Raw genomic sequence first — 15,323 nt, forward strand, 5'->3', positions numbered from 1 at the left:
GCCCAGTACCTCAGGGAGCCTCATCCCTCTGAGTCCCTGCTGTGCTGCAGCCAGCCCTGCTCCTTACTGACCCTCTGTACACCAAGCACAGGCCAGACCAAGCCCTGGGAGTCCCCAGAGCAGGAGCTCTGCCCACCTATTCCCAAGAATGTGCCTCTGTTCTCTACTCTGAGAACTCCGTTCTAGGCTCTCACTGATTTATCTCAGTCAGAATGATGAGTCTGTGGGCTTGTTGGCCTATCCAACTTCACTGGCCCAAGGATCTACCCCAGAGGTCTCTCCTAGTAGACATTTGGTATGGGACAGAGTGGGTTTTTACAGAGGGTTCACACTTGATATAAGGATTTTTCTGCTAAAGTACCTTTGGACAGCACTGCCCTGAGATGCACTGCCGTGAGATACAGGTAAGACGGGCCCTGCCAGGTCCTACTCTCTGGCTTTCTAAAGGCTATGTCTTCCCCATAAGGAAAGACACATTGAAGGGATCAAGGGTCGTGCTCACAAGCACTTCTTTAGACCACACCCTGGATGCTGAGGGTCCTGGAAGTTCCTGTCCAGAAGGCCCCAAGCCTGCTTTCAGGGGGGTCCTTCCATGGGAGATCAGCACTGCCGGAGGACCATCCCTAGGCCTGAGAGGTGTCTGCCTGGTGTTTGTAGACAGAGCTGAAATGAATGAGTAGGGTACATTTGTGTGTGTGCCGCTTCTAGTGGAGAGGGAAAGAAAATGGGAGTGGGTAGCTCCCACTACTGATCCCACCATGGAATTTGAAGGAGACTGAGACTAATCTGACCTGGCTATCCAGGTTACTATGAAGGTCTAGCATTAAGTCTGGAGAGTAGTGTGTGCTTTGGCTAACAATGAGCTGGCTTGAATTGGAACTTGTACTTACACCCACAAGACATGGGCCTCTGTGTGTGCCCTTGTCCTTGACTCCACAATGACAAGGCTGATTCCTTGACCTCAGGGATCCAACCCCTAAGATCTGACCTTCCCAGTAACCTGTCCTCTCCAAATCCAGCTGACTTTTCTCTGTCTTCTCTCTTCAGGATAGCTGCTGCCTGGGAGACCTGACCCGGGTGCCCTGCTAGGGCAACGGCCCCTGCCCACGGGCTGGGATCATGAAAGGCCTCGGTGACAGCCGCCCCCGCCACCTCTCCGACAGCCTGGACCCACCTCATGAGCCCCTGTTCGCAGGGCCTGATCACAACCCCTACCTGCTATCACCCACAGAGGCCTTTAGCCGCGAGGCCCGCTTCCCAGGACAGAATACCCTGCCAGGCGACGGCCTCTTCCCGCTCAACAACCAGCTGCCGCCACCCAGCAGCACTTTCCCCCGTATCCACTACAACTCCCACTTTGAGGTGCCAGAGGAGAGCCCCTTCCCCAGCCATGCCCAGGCCACCAAGATCAACCGACTGCCTGCCAACCTCCTGGACCAGTTTGAGAAACAGCTGCCCATCCACCGTGATGGCTTCAGTACCCTCCAGTTCCCCCGTGGTGAGGCCAAGGCCCGTGGTGAGAGCCCTGGCCGCATCCGCCACTTGGTCCACTCTGTCCAGCGACTCTTCTTCACAAAGGCACCCTCACTGGAGGGCACAGCAGGCAAGGTCGGGAGTAATGGCAACAAGAAAGGTGCCATGGAGGACGGCAAGGGCCGGAGGGCCAAAAGCAAGGAGCGGGCCAAGGCTGGGGAGCCCAAGCGACGCAGCCGCTCCAACATCTCAGGCTGGTGGAGTTCTGATGACAACCTGGACGGTGAGGGTGGTCCCTTCCGCAGCAGCGGCCCAGCCTCTGGGCTGATGACTCTAGGCCGCCAGGCAGAACGCACCCAGCCACGCTACTTCATGCACGCCTACAACACCATCAGTGGGCACATGCTCAAAGCCACCAAGAACAACACCACTGAGCTGACTGCCCCTCCACCCCCACCTGCACCGCCAGCCGCCTGCCCCAGCCTTGGGGTGGGCACGGACACCAACTATGTCAAACGGGGCTCCTGGTCCACACTGACCCTCAGTCACGCCCATGAGGTCTGCCAGAAGACCTCAGCCACCTTGGACAAGAGCCTGCTAAAGTCCAAGTCCTGCCACCAAGGTCTAGCCTACCATTACCTGCAGGTGGGTATCCTCCGGGGTTGGATGGGATGAGGGCTGGGAGAAAAGCTGCACTGGACTTTTGTCCTGTCTGTCACAGATTCATGTGGGAAGTAGCTTCAGTCTGGGATCCCGTGTGTTCAGCTCTGAACTGGGTGGCTGGTGGCACCTGTAAATACGAGGATTCCCCCCACAGATCAGACTCAACAGATTGTTGGTAAGGGCCCTTCTGAGCCCAGCCCTGGGAAGGGACTAAAATATGCCTCTACCCCTTAGAAGGAAAATCTGGAAGCTGTGCCATCCCATTCGCCTCAGAGGATCAGTGCATGGCAGTTCTGATTATCAGCCTCCTACCTGCCATTCCCTGAATACTGGCAGCTTCTCGAAGAGAGGGACCATGTCTGATGCAGCCGTGTGTTCCCCAAGACCCAGGGCAGGGGGGCCTGCCCCTTAGCTCAGTTCTTTAAGTGCCTGCTTCAGCAAAGCAGTCAGGCCCAGGTTGCTGTGGTTCCATCCCCAGAACTCAAACCAGCTAAACCTGCCCTGAAGGCATTCAGAGCAAAAAAAAAAAAAAAAAAAAAAAGACCCAGGGCAGGACCTGGCATGGAGGAAATATCCAGGAAATGTGGGAGAAGTAGAGGGAGAGATGGACAGTTAAGTAAACAGAGCTAAAAGTAAAGAAGACACAGTCCCGATGATCAGGATACTAGGAGAGAAAGAAGCAGAAACAGACGGTGGGTCAGTGTGGCAGAGTGGGATGGGAGCAGCACCAGGAGCCACCAGCCCTAAAGGCCCTAATGGACTTGGAAAGAACTTTCTTCTTTTATATGCTAATGTTTATTGAGCTGCGTATTATACACTAAGGCCATACAACTTGAAAATGGCAGAAGGCTGAGAAAGGGTTCTCAAGGGCAAGACAAGAGGCTGTGAACTAGACAACTGGGATTGGAAGTTACAGGAAGCACGTTGCTGATGGAAGGGGCTGCTTCTATAGGGAGTAAGCATCTTACCCCAGGGGTGTATGAGCGCAGGCCTGGGCCTTGGGTACCCACATAACATACATTTTGAAGGAAAGGAACTTCGAAGTCTAACAAAGCCTGAGCTATCGTTCTATGTAAAACTCCAGAGACAGTAAAACTATTGAGGAAGGCTCCTTTTCTTCCCCCATAGAAAGAAATAGAAAGCAAGGTAACTTTTACGTATTTAGGGCTTTTGTGGTTTTCAATCTACTTCCTTAGTTTAGAAACAGGGAGGGTGGTGTGTGACCTGGCTCCCTCTCTAAAGTATGGTTGGGTCTGATGAGGTAGAAATGCCTCCTCTCCAAGGAAAGGGCTCTTCAGTCCCTGGGCTTGTACTGCCTGCTTAGTGACAGGGGATGAGCAGGTACACTGGCAGCATGTTCTGAGCAGAGCCTGTTCCCAGAGACAGTAGCCTAGGGGGGATGCACTAACTAGTGGCTGAGGAGATAGAATTTCCATGCCCTGATGACTGGCTGGGAAGTCACCTGGGGATGTGATGGGAAGGTTCAAGTCCCAGAGGTAGCAGGAGGTGGCCACTGGCATCTAGACCATCCAGAAAGGCATGCTGCTTGTATGGGTGTGCCAGTCAGGGTGTGCAAGGTGTGCTGTATACCCATGCTGGAACACGTGCACCTGGGCATCTGTGCTGAAGTGTGCCACCCTGAGGTGTCCACGGAATGTGTTGAGGTGGGTGTGTGGTGAGATGTATGTCCAACTGCAATGGCTGCTGGTGTGAGCATAAGGAGATTGTGGGGTGCTGAAGCAAGTATGCGCTGGATATATGTTGTGTCCACAGCTAGGGACTATGTGTGGTGAAGTGGCTGCTGGTGTGCATCTTTAGGGAGGTGTGTGACACGTTGGGCACTTGCGAAGGGGCTTGGAGGGGAATGGTGTGCTTGTTTTCTGTGTGCTGAAATGTGAGTGTACAATAGGGTGTGTTCATTCTGTGTCCAGGCTGAGGGTGAGGACTCCAACTTGAGGTCCCAAAGCATGAAGTATTGAGATGTGTGTATTTATTTCATATAGTGACCATCTACCATGTATACATAACCACATGTGTTAAGTGACAAAAGAGTATAGGCTGTGTATACTAAAGGGACTGGGGAGGTCTTCTGAGTTGGTTACAGCTACCATAACTACTGAGACCAGGGTGCCCAGGGCTGCCCTCACAGCTGTGGCCCTACTTACCACTATCACAGCCCTATTCTATGGGTGGGATCCAGGTCACATGTGGTTGCCTCATTCAGGCAAACCCCTTTGCCTTCTGTACCTTAGTTTCCCCATCCATGAGACTATTTGACTCTGAGACCCTGCCGCCATGCTAATGTGCCACAGACTTCCCAGCTCCATCTTAAGGTCAGGCTTGGGTTCCTGGTCTGGAGGCCTCTCTGCAAGTGGCCTCTCTGCTCAGGCCTGGGGGTTCTCATCTGTGCAGCAAGATCCTAAGCTGTCCCCAGGGTGGCACAAGTGAAGTGAGGGGAAGGTGGGTGCTCAGCAAATGTGGCTGCTGTGAAGCCCACGGTGACCATAGGCCTGGGGCCATCTCAGCTTGGACCTATAGAGAAATCCAGTTCAGAGGGGCAGGGACTTGCTTAAGGCCAAGCAGCAAGGCTGTGGCACAGCTGGTTTTGGAACCTAGGTAACCCACCTAGTCCAGTCTGCTCTGTGCAGCGTGGTCTCTACGACAGTATGAAAAGCCGGGCTCCCCCTGAGGTGTGAAGCAGCTCCTCAAAACCCATTTCCCAGATGATGAATGATGAGCCACAGGCCAGACCGCCGGCCCCGGCCCCTGCCCCCTTGCTGAGTCCCCTCCCCCCAAACCCCTAGGTCCCAGGCGGCGGCGGGGAGTGGAGCACCGCGCTGCTGTCCCCGCGCGACGGGGACGGCACAGCCGAGGGGCCTATCCCGTGTCGGCGCATGCGCAGCGGCAGCTACATCAAGGCCATGGGTGATGAGGACAGCGACGAGTCCGGCGGCAGCCCCAAGCCGTCACCCAAGACTGCAGCGCGGCGCCAGAGCTACCTGAGGGCCACACAGCAGTCCCTAGGAGAGCAGAGCAATCCCCGCAGGTGAGCTGCAGCCCCGCCCCTGCGTGCGGCCTACAGGCAGCCCCTGTGCACTGAGAGCACCGCCCCCAAGCGGACCCAACCCACAGGCCATCCTGCACCCCAGCCCCTCCCCTCCAGGTGAGCTCGTCCTCCCGCGAGCTCTCTCTGGACTGAGTTCTCCCTGTACCAGGCTTTAGTGAGGCTTGACCCCAGGTGAGCCTCTTACAGGTACATCCTTCCCCTGGGGCCCCACCCACCCGCCTTTGGCCACCTTGGAAAGCCCAGACCACAGGTGAATAGTGCCCCTCAGGCTCAGGTTCAGGTGAACTGCTCCTGTGATGATTCGGACTCCTAGCTGAACCTGCCCACAGGCTGGCTGGTCCTGAGGTCTTGAAGCTTGGGCTGGTGCTGCACTGTGAGAAGTTGTCCCCCAAGATCCTCACCAAGAATTCCCATGAGTTCCACCCACAGTTAAGCCCTGACCACAGGTCAGCCTCTTCCTTTGGTCAATCCCACCAATAATTAGACCTTCCCTTAGAACTCTGCCACTGGAGCTACATCCCCAGGTAAATTCCGCACCCACTGGGGAAATGCCCAGAGGTCCCTTCTGGCTAGGCAGCCCTGTCCTTAGTGATCCCATCCTGTGTACCAGCACTGCTCATGGGAGCCTAGCACCTCCTGTTCTTGCCCCTGTAACTCATCACTGCATGGAATTCCATCACTGATGCTCCATCCTAGTGCTCTGAGGCTTAGGAGAATTGGCAGAAATAAGCTTATTCCTAGCTCTTCAGCTCCTAGAGCATGAATTAAGGCATCACAGAGGAGGAAACCTAAGAAGATTAAGACAGAGAAAAGGGAGCCAGCCAGCAGGTGACAGTAATACTGAGGCAGGAAGCGGACAGTGTCCCTCCTATACTTAGAAGAGTCAGGAATCTGGCTGACTGGGGCAGAAGGCAAGGAGTGGCCTGCAGGCTGGAATTCATGACACCAGCCAGCCCGTTTCCTGTGTTTAAGCCAGACACCGAGCTAGGTGACCTCCAAGACCTCTTCTAGTCCAGATAACTTGTGCTTTTGTGTATCACAGTGAACATCAAGGTGGAAGAAGTAGACGGGACCAGAGCACAGGCCTTGAGTGAGAGGGAACCAATAACCATAATAATGGCAGCTGCTGCCCATCAGCACTTGCTTTACTGGCCATGGTCCCTACCCCAGTGCACTGTAATGTGTCTTATTAAATCCTCCCACAGCACCACCAGGAAGGCAGAGTCACCCTGATTTCAGATATGAGAACCCTGAGACTTGAGCAAGGGCTGGTGATGTGTCAAGGTCCAGCCAGTGGAGGAAACTGAATTCTAGCCCAAGCCATCTGTGTTGGTACCCTAAACTTGTGGATACTTCATTTCCAGGATAAGGGCTGGTGGAGACCCAGGGCTAGGTAGGTGTGAGAATGATTGACCAACAGGGGCCATAAAGATAAGTGGTGTGTCCTTGGAGACCTGGTAGAAGCAATCTGAACATTACAGTGAAAATGAGGGTCTTGGGGCAGCCTTCATCAAAGTTTGGGCCTTGACCCACCTCTGTCCCTCTCTGCAATTGGCAGGCGAAGGGCTGTGGAACTAAGCTGGGATGAGCCAGCCTCCAGCTTGACAGGCAAATGCAGATTTGTGCTGCCACCTTCCGGCTGCAGTGGGCATGACACATGGGGGCCACCTCACCCCAGAAAAAGGCCTTCAAAAGCTTTCCCCTTGTTCATCCTCCCACCCCTGCCCAGGCTAGCAGTGGCTTCCATTTTTATCTCTTCCACTGGATGACCATGGCCAGTCTTTTCCTCCACTGGGTCTCAGTTTTCCAGACTGGACAATGGGTGGGCTGAGCCATGTCTGCTCCCCACCCCCCACCAGGAGTTTGGACCGCCTGGATTCAGTGGACATGCTGCTACCTTCCAAGTGTCCAAGCTGGGAAGAGGACTACAACCCCATCAGCGACAGCCTCAACGACTCCAGCTGCATCAGCCAGGTGAGGGTGGCCAGAAAGTCAGTGGGCTTAGGAGAGCCCCCTGAGGAAATCAGCATCCAGCAGTCCCCAGATGTCTACACTGTGTTTATGTGTAACCCTTTGCTAAAGCTACCTGCTACTCCATTGCCTGTTCTGTAGCTAGAGAGCATTGTCACAGGGTCTGACATGCATGGCCTCCTAAACTGAAGGCCTGAGGAGGAAGCCACTGGTGCTGGGGACCCGGGCTGCCAGCAGCAGCTCTGCCTCCTCAATGGGTTCAAAGCATTAGCATAGAAAACTGGAGACCTGGCTTCAAGTCTCAGTTTTGTTACTGCCAGTAAAAACCCTGACCCTCACTTTTTTACTTTAGCAAAGAAGGGTGGTAATTCCTGCTCCACAGAATTATGAATAAAATATATAATGATCTTAAGGCGTTCAGCAAAGGATAGTTACCTTTATGACTGTGTGTCCTTAAGCAAGTTACATCTCTACTCTGGGCCCCTGAGCCCACATGCTTGGTAGCAAGTTGGGCTACCAGGTCTCAGCCAGCTCAGCCACTAACAGCGAAGTACACTGTATGCTGTACTTGCCATTTACCTGTAGTGCTCTCAACCATCAGCTCCTCGAACCCTCACAGCCTTTCCCAGGGGTGACCTTATTACCTGTGTCCCCATTTCCCAGATAAGGACAGAGAAGTGAGGTGATGGGATAAGGAGAAGGGAAAGGTAAGCAGGGGTATAGGACATCAGATTTCTGCTTCTGCTGTGTGCGTAATACCATGGAGTTTATAAAAGGACAGCCAAGCTCCAAGGTCCCCTCTGTGGTGATGAGGGAAGATGAGACCAACCAGGAAGGGGAAAGGCAGACAGCAGCAGTTAGGCAGTGGGGCAGCCAGGTAAAGACCCAGCTTTCTCCCTGACCAAGAACAGGCCTTGGTCCCACTGTGTGGCAGCCATGACCAGAGCTAGTCAGAAGGCTTGGGGGAGGAGGCTGTACCTGCAGCTTAGTGGTAGGGCACATGCCTAGTTTGTGCAAAGCCCTAGTTTAAGCCCCAGTATTGCAAGAAAGAAAGAAGGCTTGGGATCCTGATTTGTCACCACTCTAATATTTCTGGTCTGATTAGGCCTTCCCCCATCCCTCCAGAAACTCAGAAATCTGAGCTTGGATGTTGGGAGTGGTGTAGCACCCTAGCCCAGGAGACCCTCTGCCCCTTCCCTTCCTCTGGGGCCCAGCAGATCCCATATGGATAGCTGTCCTGGCCCCCATAACTGCTCCCTCCACTCCATTGTCAGTGGCCAGGAGTGTATAAGTCAGATGCCAGCAAACCCAAGCCCTCTGTGTTTCCCACCACTCCCTAAGGGAACGCCAGAGCATGTGCTTGCACCTGGGAGCCTGTAAGACCCAGGCCCTGCCTGCCTCTCAGGCCCAGCCCCCATCCTGCTCTAGCCACATAGGCCTTCCCCTGTTTGTACAACAAGGCCACTCTTAATCCTGCTCCTCCAGGCACACTCCATTTGCAGTACCCCCTCCCAAGGGGTCCTGCTCTCAAATCTTTGCACAGATGGCTTCTTGTATCTCAGCTTTTGGCCCAAGTATCACCTCCTGAGAAAGGCCTGTCTTTCTTCTTCTTTTTTTTTTTTCTCCTCCTCCCTTTCCTCCTCTCCCCCACTTCTTCCTTGTTTTCCTCCTCCTCCTCCTCTTCCTCCTCCTCTTTTTTTTTTTTTTTTTTTTTTTGAGCAGAGGTCAAACTAGGACCTTGTACTTGCCAGGCAAGTGCTTATTCTGCTGAGCTATCTCCCCTGCACCACCCTTTTTTTTTTGAGAAGCTTGATCACTCTGTCTACAGTAGCTTCCCTGTTCCCACATTGCCCTGCTTAACCTGGTTTATTGTGGAACTATATTTGTTTGTTTTTCTACTGGTGTCATTCTCCCTCATGAGGTTGGGATCTGCCTCCAAGCAGGTACCTTACTGGCTGCTTATCCCCTGCAGTGTCCCCAGGGAAAATGTCTCGTAGGTGTTTGCTGAATGGACATGTCCCTTCCTGTCTCTCCCATCCTGCCTTCTTCTCTCTGCTCTCTTCCTGTCTACCTCCCTGTTTTCTGTGTCTTATCTCCCCTCATTCACATTTTTCTGCAGTTCCCTCAAATGGGTCTCCAATTCCATGTCTCTTTGTCACAAACTCCATCCCCAGTTTGGCCCTGGAACCTAGAATACCTTTGCCCTTTAGCTATGTAAAAAGGCTCGAGAAATTGGCCAGCCCAAGAACCCCAGCAGGTTTCACCTACAACCTCCTGCCTAGTCCCATCTCACTCTTAGCCCAGGACCATCTGCTCCCTCAAAGCCTTCAGCCCTGGAAAGTTGAATGATTTGAGTTGCATATGTGGCCCCAGCCTGGAGAAAAGAAAGCTCTGGGTGCTGTCTCTAGTTTGTATATCCGGGTGGGCTGCCTGCCCAGGTCAAAGGCAATAGACAGAACATCCATGATCCCAGGAGCTAGACCAAGATAAGGACTTGTGAACAGCATAGTAAAGTCCTTAGGACTTCTCAGCCCCAAGAGTTAAGCCTCCCAAGGGGGCCGGGGAGATGGCTCAGTGGAATTAGCACTTCCCTGGCAAGTATAAGGGCCTGAGTTCCATCCCTGGTTCCAGAAAAAAAAAAAAAAAAAAGAATTAAGCCTCCCAACCCTGGAGGAGACCAAGTGAGACTTCTTGGCAGCTGGGCCACAGCCAGCTGGGGAAGGAAGTTAGAGCAACCTGCCTCAAGTTCCCTTGCACGGAGCCGGAATCCCCAGCCCCAGCCCTCCCTGGCTTTCCCATAACCCTTCCCCTCTCTTTCCTGCAGATTTTTGGACAGGCCTCCCTGATCCCCCAGTTGTTTGGCCATGAGCAGCAGGTCAGTATGTTTGACTTTCTCGCGCATCCCACTCCTGAGTCTCAGTCCTGCACCTGAGTGGTCCTAGCACCTAGCCCAGGCAGGTGCAAGAGGTGCCACCAGGACATCCATCTCCAGTGAGAATGGAGTCCTGATCTTTACCCACCCACATTGCTTCAGTTCTCTGTACTTCAGGGAAAGATGAGCTGGGTTCTCTGTGTGGGGCAAGAAATCCCCCAGGACAATAGGAGGTATCCCCTGAAAATCTTCTGGCTCCCTCTCTCCTTCCTCTCTTCCCTGAAACCTGGGTCAGGCCTAAGGAACTATTTTGTTTGGCCAGGTCAGGAGCTGGGGACTGGTAGCATTAGCTACAAGGTTCCAGCCCCAGGACCCTGACTTTTCTCCTTTCCAGAGCCCCAGGACCTTCAGGATATCAGGTTGTTAAGGTAAATGCAGAGACTGTTCAATTTTGTAAAATCTGGCAGAGGCAATGCCAGTTGTGGCACCCTCTCACTGCCCAAAGGGCCCCATCCCACCACCACCAACACCCATCCTGGCCTGGAAGCAGCCCCTGCTCCATTCAGCTCCAACACCAGAAAATGGGGCAGGAAAGGCACTCAACTCCTTATAGCAGGAGCAGACAAGGGACTTGCCCAAGGGCAAAGCTAGGACCAGACCATCCCCTGATTCCAACTGTCCACACTTCACATGTCCCTCTACCCCATATCAAAGGAACTGTATGTTCCTATCTTCTCCCCACATGTCCAAAACTGGAGATTGAGGTCAGGTTCTTCACTCTGAGCTACATCTGCAATAACCACCCCCACCCTTATTTTTTTTGGAGACAGTCTCACTAAGTTGCACTGGCTGGGCTCAAACTTATACTCCTTCTGCCTCATCTTCTTTGAGTGTGTTCCTCTTGAACACATGATTCTAGGTCTTTGGGGCACCCACAGTGGGCCTCCTGACTGTTTCCTTCCCAGACTTCAGTAGGCCTATTGAAAGGAAGTGATGTGCTATTTAGAGCCTCAAGGCACTGTCCCTTACACAATAAGCCCTGGTGATACACATGCCAGCCTCAGTCCCTAGCTGGCTCCCTCCTCAGGGCTTGGGAGCATCTTAACCAACATTTGTAAATTCTCATCCTCGGTTCATATAGATGCCTACATTCACAGATGCTAGTGACAAGGCACTTAACCACCATACTCTGTTCAAGGTACATAATAAGAGTTATCTCATTTAATCTTAACATTATGAAATTGAGGCTGCTATTGGCCCATTTCATACATGGAAAACTGAGGCATGGAACATTTGACTCAACTGTGTTCATATTACAAGGCCATGATAGACCCAACATTGGAACCCTGGCAGCCTGGTTCCAGAGCTGTGCTGTTGGGGTGCAACTTCAAAGACAGTCCTCTTTGCCTTTGGTATCACAAGGGTCTCAGAATACTTTAGTGAGCAGCATTGGAAGATAGACACAAAATGCTTTAATACCTCCTCTAAGTGGATCTAGGGTAAGCCATGTGTCCTATATCTTACCGGCTATATTCAACAGAACTTTCTGCATGATGGAAAGTGTTCTGTAATCTGTGCTTGTCCAAAGTGCCACTAGCTACATGTGCCTTTTAAGCAAGGGAGACTTGACTAGTATGACCCCCAAACTCTCTTTAAGACTAATTAACTTAAAGCCAAAGAGCCACATAGGGCTCTCAGATTGGGCAGCACTGATGTGGACACTGGTACATCCCCGCTAAAGTAAGTGAGGATCCATGTAGTCACAGAGACAGGCAGGCGGGCAGGAGACTCCCTGTCAGGCAGATGGGAAGACTGACCTGGAGAGCACAGCGATGGCCTGAGGGCAGAGCTGAGTCCGAGCTGGCCTCGGGCCTGGATCCTGCTTTTCCTTCTTATGGTGTTCAGTCAGGTTGTTCCTGTTCCTCCCCTTAGGGCCACACTTTTTGGTCAACTGACCCCTCAGTTTATACTATATGGTGCCATTACCAACAGAGCCTGAGACATGTGTCAGACAGCCCTTCTAGAACCCTCCAAGAGGGCCGGGGAGATGGCTCAGTGGAATAAGCACTTCCCTGGCAAGCGCAAGGGCCTGAGTTCAATCCCCGGTTCCACAAAAAAAAAAAAAAAAAAGAACCCTCCAAGAGTGTGTGCATACTGAGGCTCTTCTCTGCTTACTCTCTCAGCTTCAGATTTGCAGGGTCTCAGGCAGTTGTCCCAGAGAGGCACTGAGGAACCATGGGCAGAACTGGATGGAGGTGGCAAAGGCTACACACACTGCCATCCTCCATACTGCCTCTGGCCATCACAGACCACTCCTCCCTGCTCCTGCCCTCCATCCCAGTCTTACCTTCTCCCACCAGGATATTGCATCATCTCTGGCCATTGCCTCCATTCCAGACCCCATTCCCACATTCACACTAATCCTATATAAATACAACTCTGCAGTGTTGGTGTGCCCTTCCTCACTGGATGCCCCTGACAAGCATTTTCCCCCACTGGCCCTTAGTTTCATTGCTTGCAGGATGGACTGGATTATAACATATTAAATATCCAGGGCAAACATTCCTAATTAATCGATTATAGACTTCTTTCATGCTGAATTCACATGTGACCTTAAAATCTGTCAGTCCATAAGTATGGACACACAAGATAGGCTCTAGCTAATATCCTACATTATTCCAACTTTCTTCTCTGTGCAGAGATGGAAAAATTGAGGCCTAGAGAGGTGAGAGGGGCTGTGTATTTCTTCACTGTTCCACCTTTGTGCAGCTGACCCATCAGGGTGAGATAGGGGGTAGGCTGAGGCAAGGCCCAGCACTCTCGCCAGCCCTGCAGCTGAGCTGACCACAAAGCAGCCCTTCCCACAGTAAAGTTGGCTCCTGATGCCTACCTTTGCCTGGACAGGTACGAGAGGCAGACCTCAGCGACCAGTATGAGGCTGCCTGTGAGTCAGCCTGCAGCGAAGCCGAGTCCACAGCAGCGGAGGCACTGGACCTACCGCTGCCCAGCTACTTCCGCTCCCGCAGCCACAGCTACCTGCGTGCAATCCAGGCAGGCTGCTCTCAGGAGGAGGACAGTGTCTCCCTGCAGTCCCTCTCCCCGCCGCCCAGTACCGGGAGCCTCAGCAACAGTCGCACACTTCCCAGTGAGTATCCCGATGGGGAAGGGATTTGGCTTTGCCAGGGGATCCCAGAAACCCTGTTTGTTGGTCTGGTGATCAGGGGAAAGGCTGTTGGAGGAATCCACAGTGGGCTGGCTGCCAGTGGAAGAAAGCAAAAAGCAGGCATCCTTGACACTAAACTTCCCGCCTGTTGACAAAGTGGGAGTCCAAACGGGGATGGACACAGACTGGGGAGAGCGTTTGGAGGTGTTGCAGAGGGCGGAGGCCGAGATCCTTGGTGGCTTACTGTGGCCATCTGCTGGTGGGCAAGGTTTACTGGAGTGCTGTTACCTGTTGGCTACTGAGGCAACCTGAAGGGGAGCCTGCAGGATGAGGGTAGAACCTACTCCAGCCTTCTCTCATATTCAAAACTAGGGATAATTCAGCCTTCCTAATTCTTGTTCTGACTCCTCTGTAAGTGATTCGTGCCTGAGGAGAGGAGGAAGGGGGCCCGGTGACTAAGCAAGCCATTCAATTACAGACAGAAATCAAAGCCAAGGAAAATATGGCACAATTTCTGGTTCAGCAGAGAGCTTTGAACTAGCCAGTTCTCCCTCAGCCTCAGTTTTCCCCCTTTATATACAAATTGAGGGCAGAAGCCAGACCGCAGCTCTTGGTGAGCTAAAGACTAGAGGAAGATCACTTGTCACCCTGACAGGCGCAAGGCCCTGCCTACACTCCTCATTACCAGTAGGCATGTGACAAGCTGTAGCTGTTAGTACTGGCTCTCTCATTTGACTCGGTGCTTCCTGATAATAGTCATGGGCAATTGAAGCTGGAGTGTTGTTAGAAGAAACAGCTGCTTCAAGTGCTCGGTTGTGTTTGGTGTCAATAAATGAACCCAAATCACATGGATATTCTACACCCAGGTAACCAACTTATTGATTAAATGAGCTGGTTTTAGCAGGAGACAGAACAAGGAACAATTGTCCCACTATTGTCTTTCAAACCTTCTCTGGTCTGCCTGCTTTGCTACTGGGTGACGTCTGGCTAATCCCTGAGGCTTTTCCAGTCACTTTTAAAATTGAAGGAACAGCCTTATCTATCAGGAAAAGTCCACTCTGGTCTGGCCTAATGACTCTGCTTCAGTCCACCTCCAATGCCACACATCTGCAGCGAGGGCCTGCTGTGGGCTGGGCACTGCCAGTCTGGGCCTGGGTGTGGTAGTCATGTCTCTATGCCTTGCTCACCTGTGGCTACTCGGGTTCCCCCATGTGAGAAAAGAAGGTAGCTAGACGGGGTGTTTTCTAGCACTGGGAGTCTGAATGACTGATGCCTCCTGCTGGCTGGCTGACTGACCCTGAAGGACCTTCCTGATGACATTTTTTCCTGGCAGGGACAATTCCCCTTCACCTCATCCATCACTTTTTTCTTTTTATGCTAGCAATTAAATTTGAGGCCTTTGCACTGAACTACATCTCCAGCCTTTTTTTTTTTTTTTTTTTTTTTTTAATTTTTTGAGACAAACATCTCACTAAGTTGCTAAGTTGCCCAGGCTGGGCTCAAACTTGGAAACCTCCTGCCTCAGTCTCCTAGAGTTCTGGGATTATTGGTGTGTGCCATCGTGCCCCATTCCATTGCTTCTTATTGCCCCTCCGCTCCTCCACATAATGGTCCCACACATGTTAGCCTTTTTGCTAGGGCTTCAAGGTAGGCATCTTGGGCAGAATCCACTGAGGAAAATTCCAGCCCTCTTTTTTCCCAGGGTGATCACTTAACACAGTGGAGGCAAAGGGTGGGGCTCCAGAGACGGGTGAAGGATCAGGATAAATAATTCAACGTGCTATCATCCACTCTCTTGGCCATATTTATCCATGTCCCTCCCACATAGAAAACAGGCCAAAGGACCCCCAAAATTTCATATAATCATAGTATGAAGATCTCATGATCCACACTGGGTGTGGTGGTACAAATCTGTAACCCCAGCATTTGGATGGCTGAGGCAGAAGAATTGCTGTAAACTGGAGAGCAGCCTGGGCTACATAATGAGTTTAAAGCTAGCCTGAACTACATAGCGAGCCTCTGTCTCAAAAACAAAACAAAAAAACCTCATGATCTACATCAGGATGTGGTTCCTCCTAACCTATAATCTAAAAAACCTGTCATCTACCCTTATA

The 15,323-nt window shown here is 52.2% G+C and overlaps 1 protein-coding gene across 1 annotated transcript in view; it reads left to right on the top strand.

Annotated features, from left to right (window-relative positions):
* Positions 1-1,048: 1,048 nt before the first annotated feature.
* Dlgap4 (DLG associated protein 4) overlaps positions 1,049-15,323 on the top strand; it is a gene marked incomplete at its 3' end in the record, with an annotated part of 80,589 nt that continues 66,314 nt past the window's right edge. The window contains exons 1-5 of the mRNA XM_004630991.2: positions 1,049-2,118; positions 4,941-5,182; positions 7,063-7,177; positions 9,999-10,049; positions 12,951-13,191. Coding sequence (XP_004631048.1) covers positions 1,120-2,118; positions 4,941-5,182; positions 7,063-7,177; positions 9,999-10,049; positions 12,951-13,191 — 1,648 coding nt within the window. The remainder of the gene's footprint in view (positions 2,119-4,940; positions 5,183-7,062; positions 7,178-9,998; positions 10,050-12,950; positions 13,192-15,323) is intronic.

Source organism: Octodon degus, unplaced genomic scaffold (assembly GCF_000260255.1).
Source record: "Octodon degus isolate 3935 unplaced genomic scaffold, OctDeg1.0 scaffold00037, whole genome shotgun sequence".
Lineage (NCBI taxonomy): Eukaryota > Metazoa > Chordata > Mammalia > Rodentia > Octodontidae > Octodon > Octodon degus.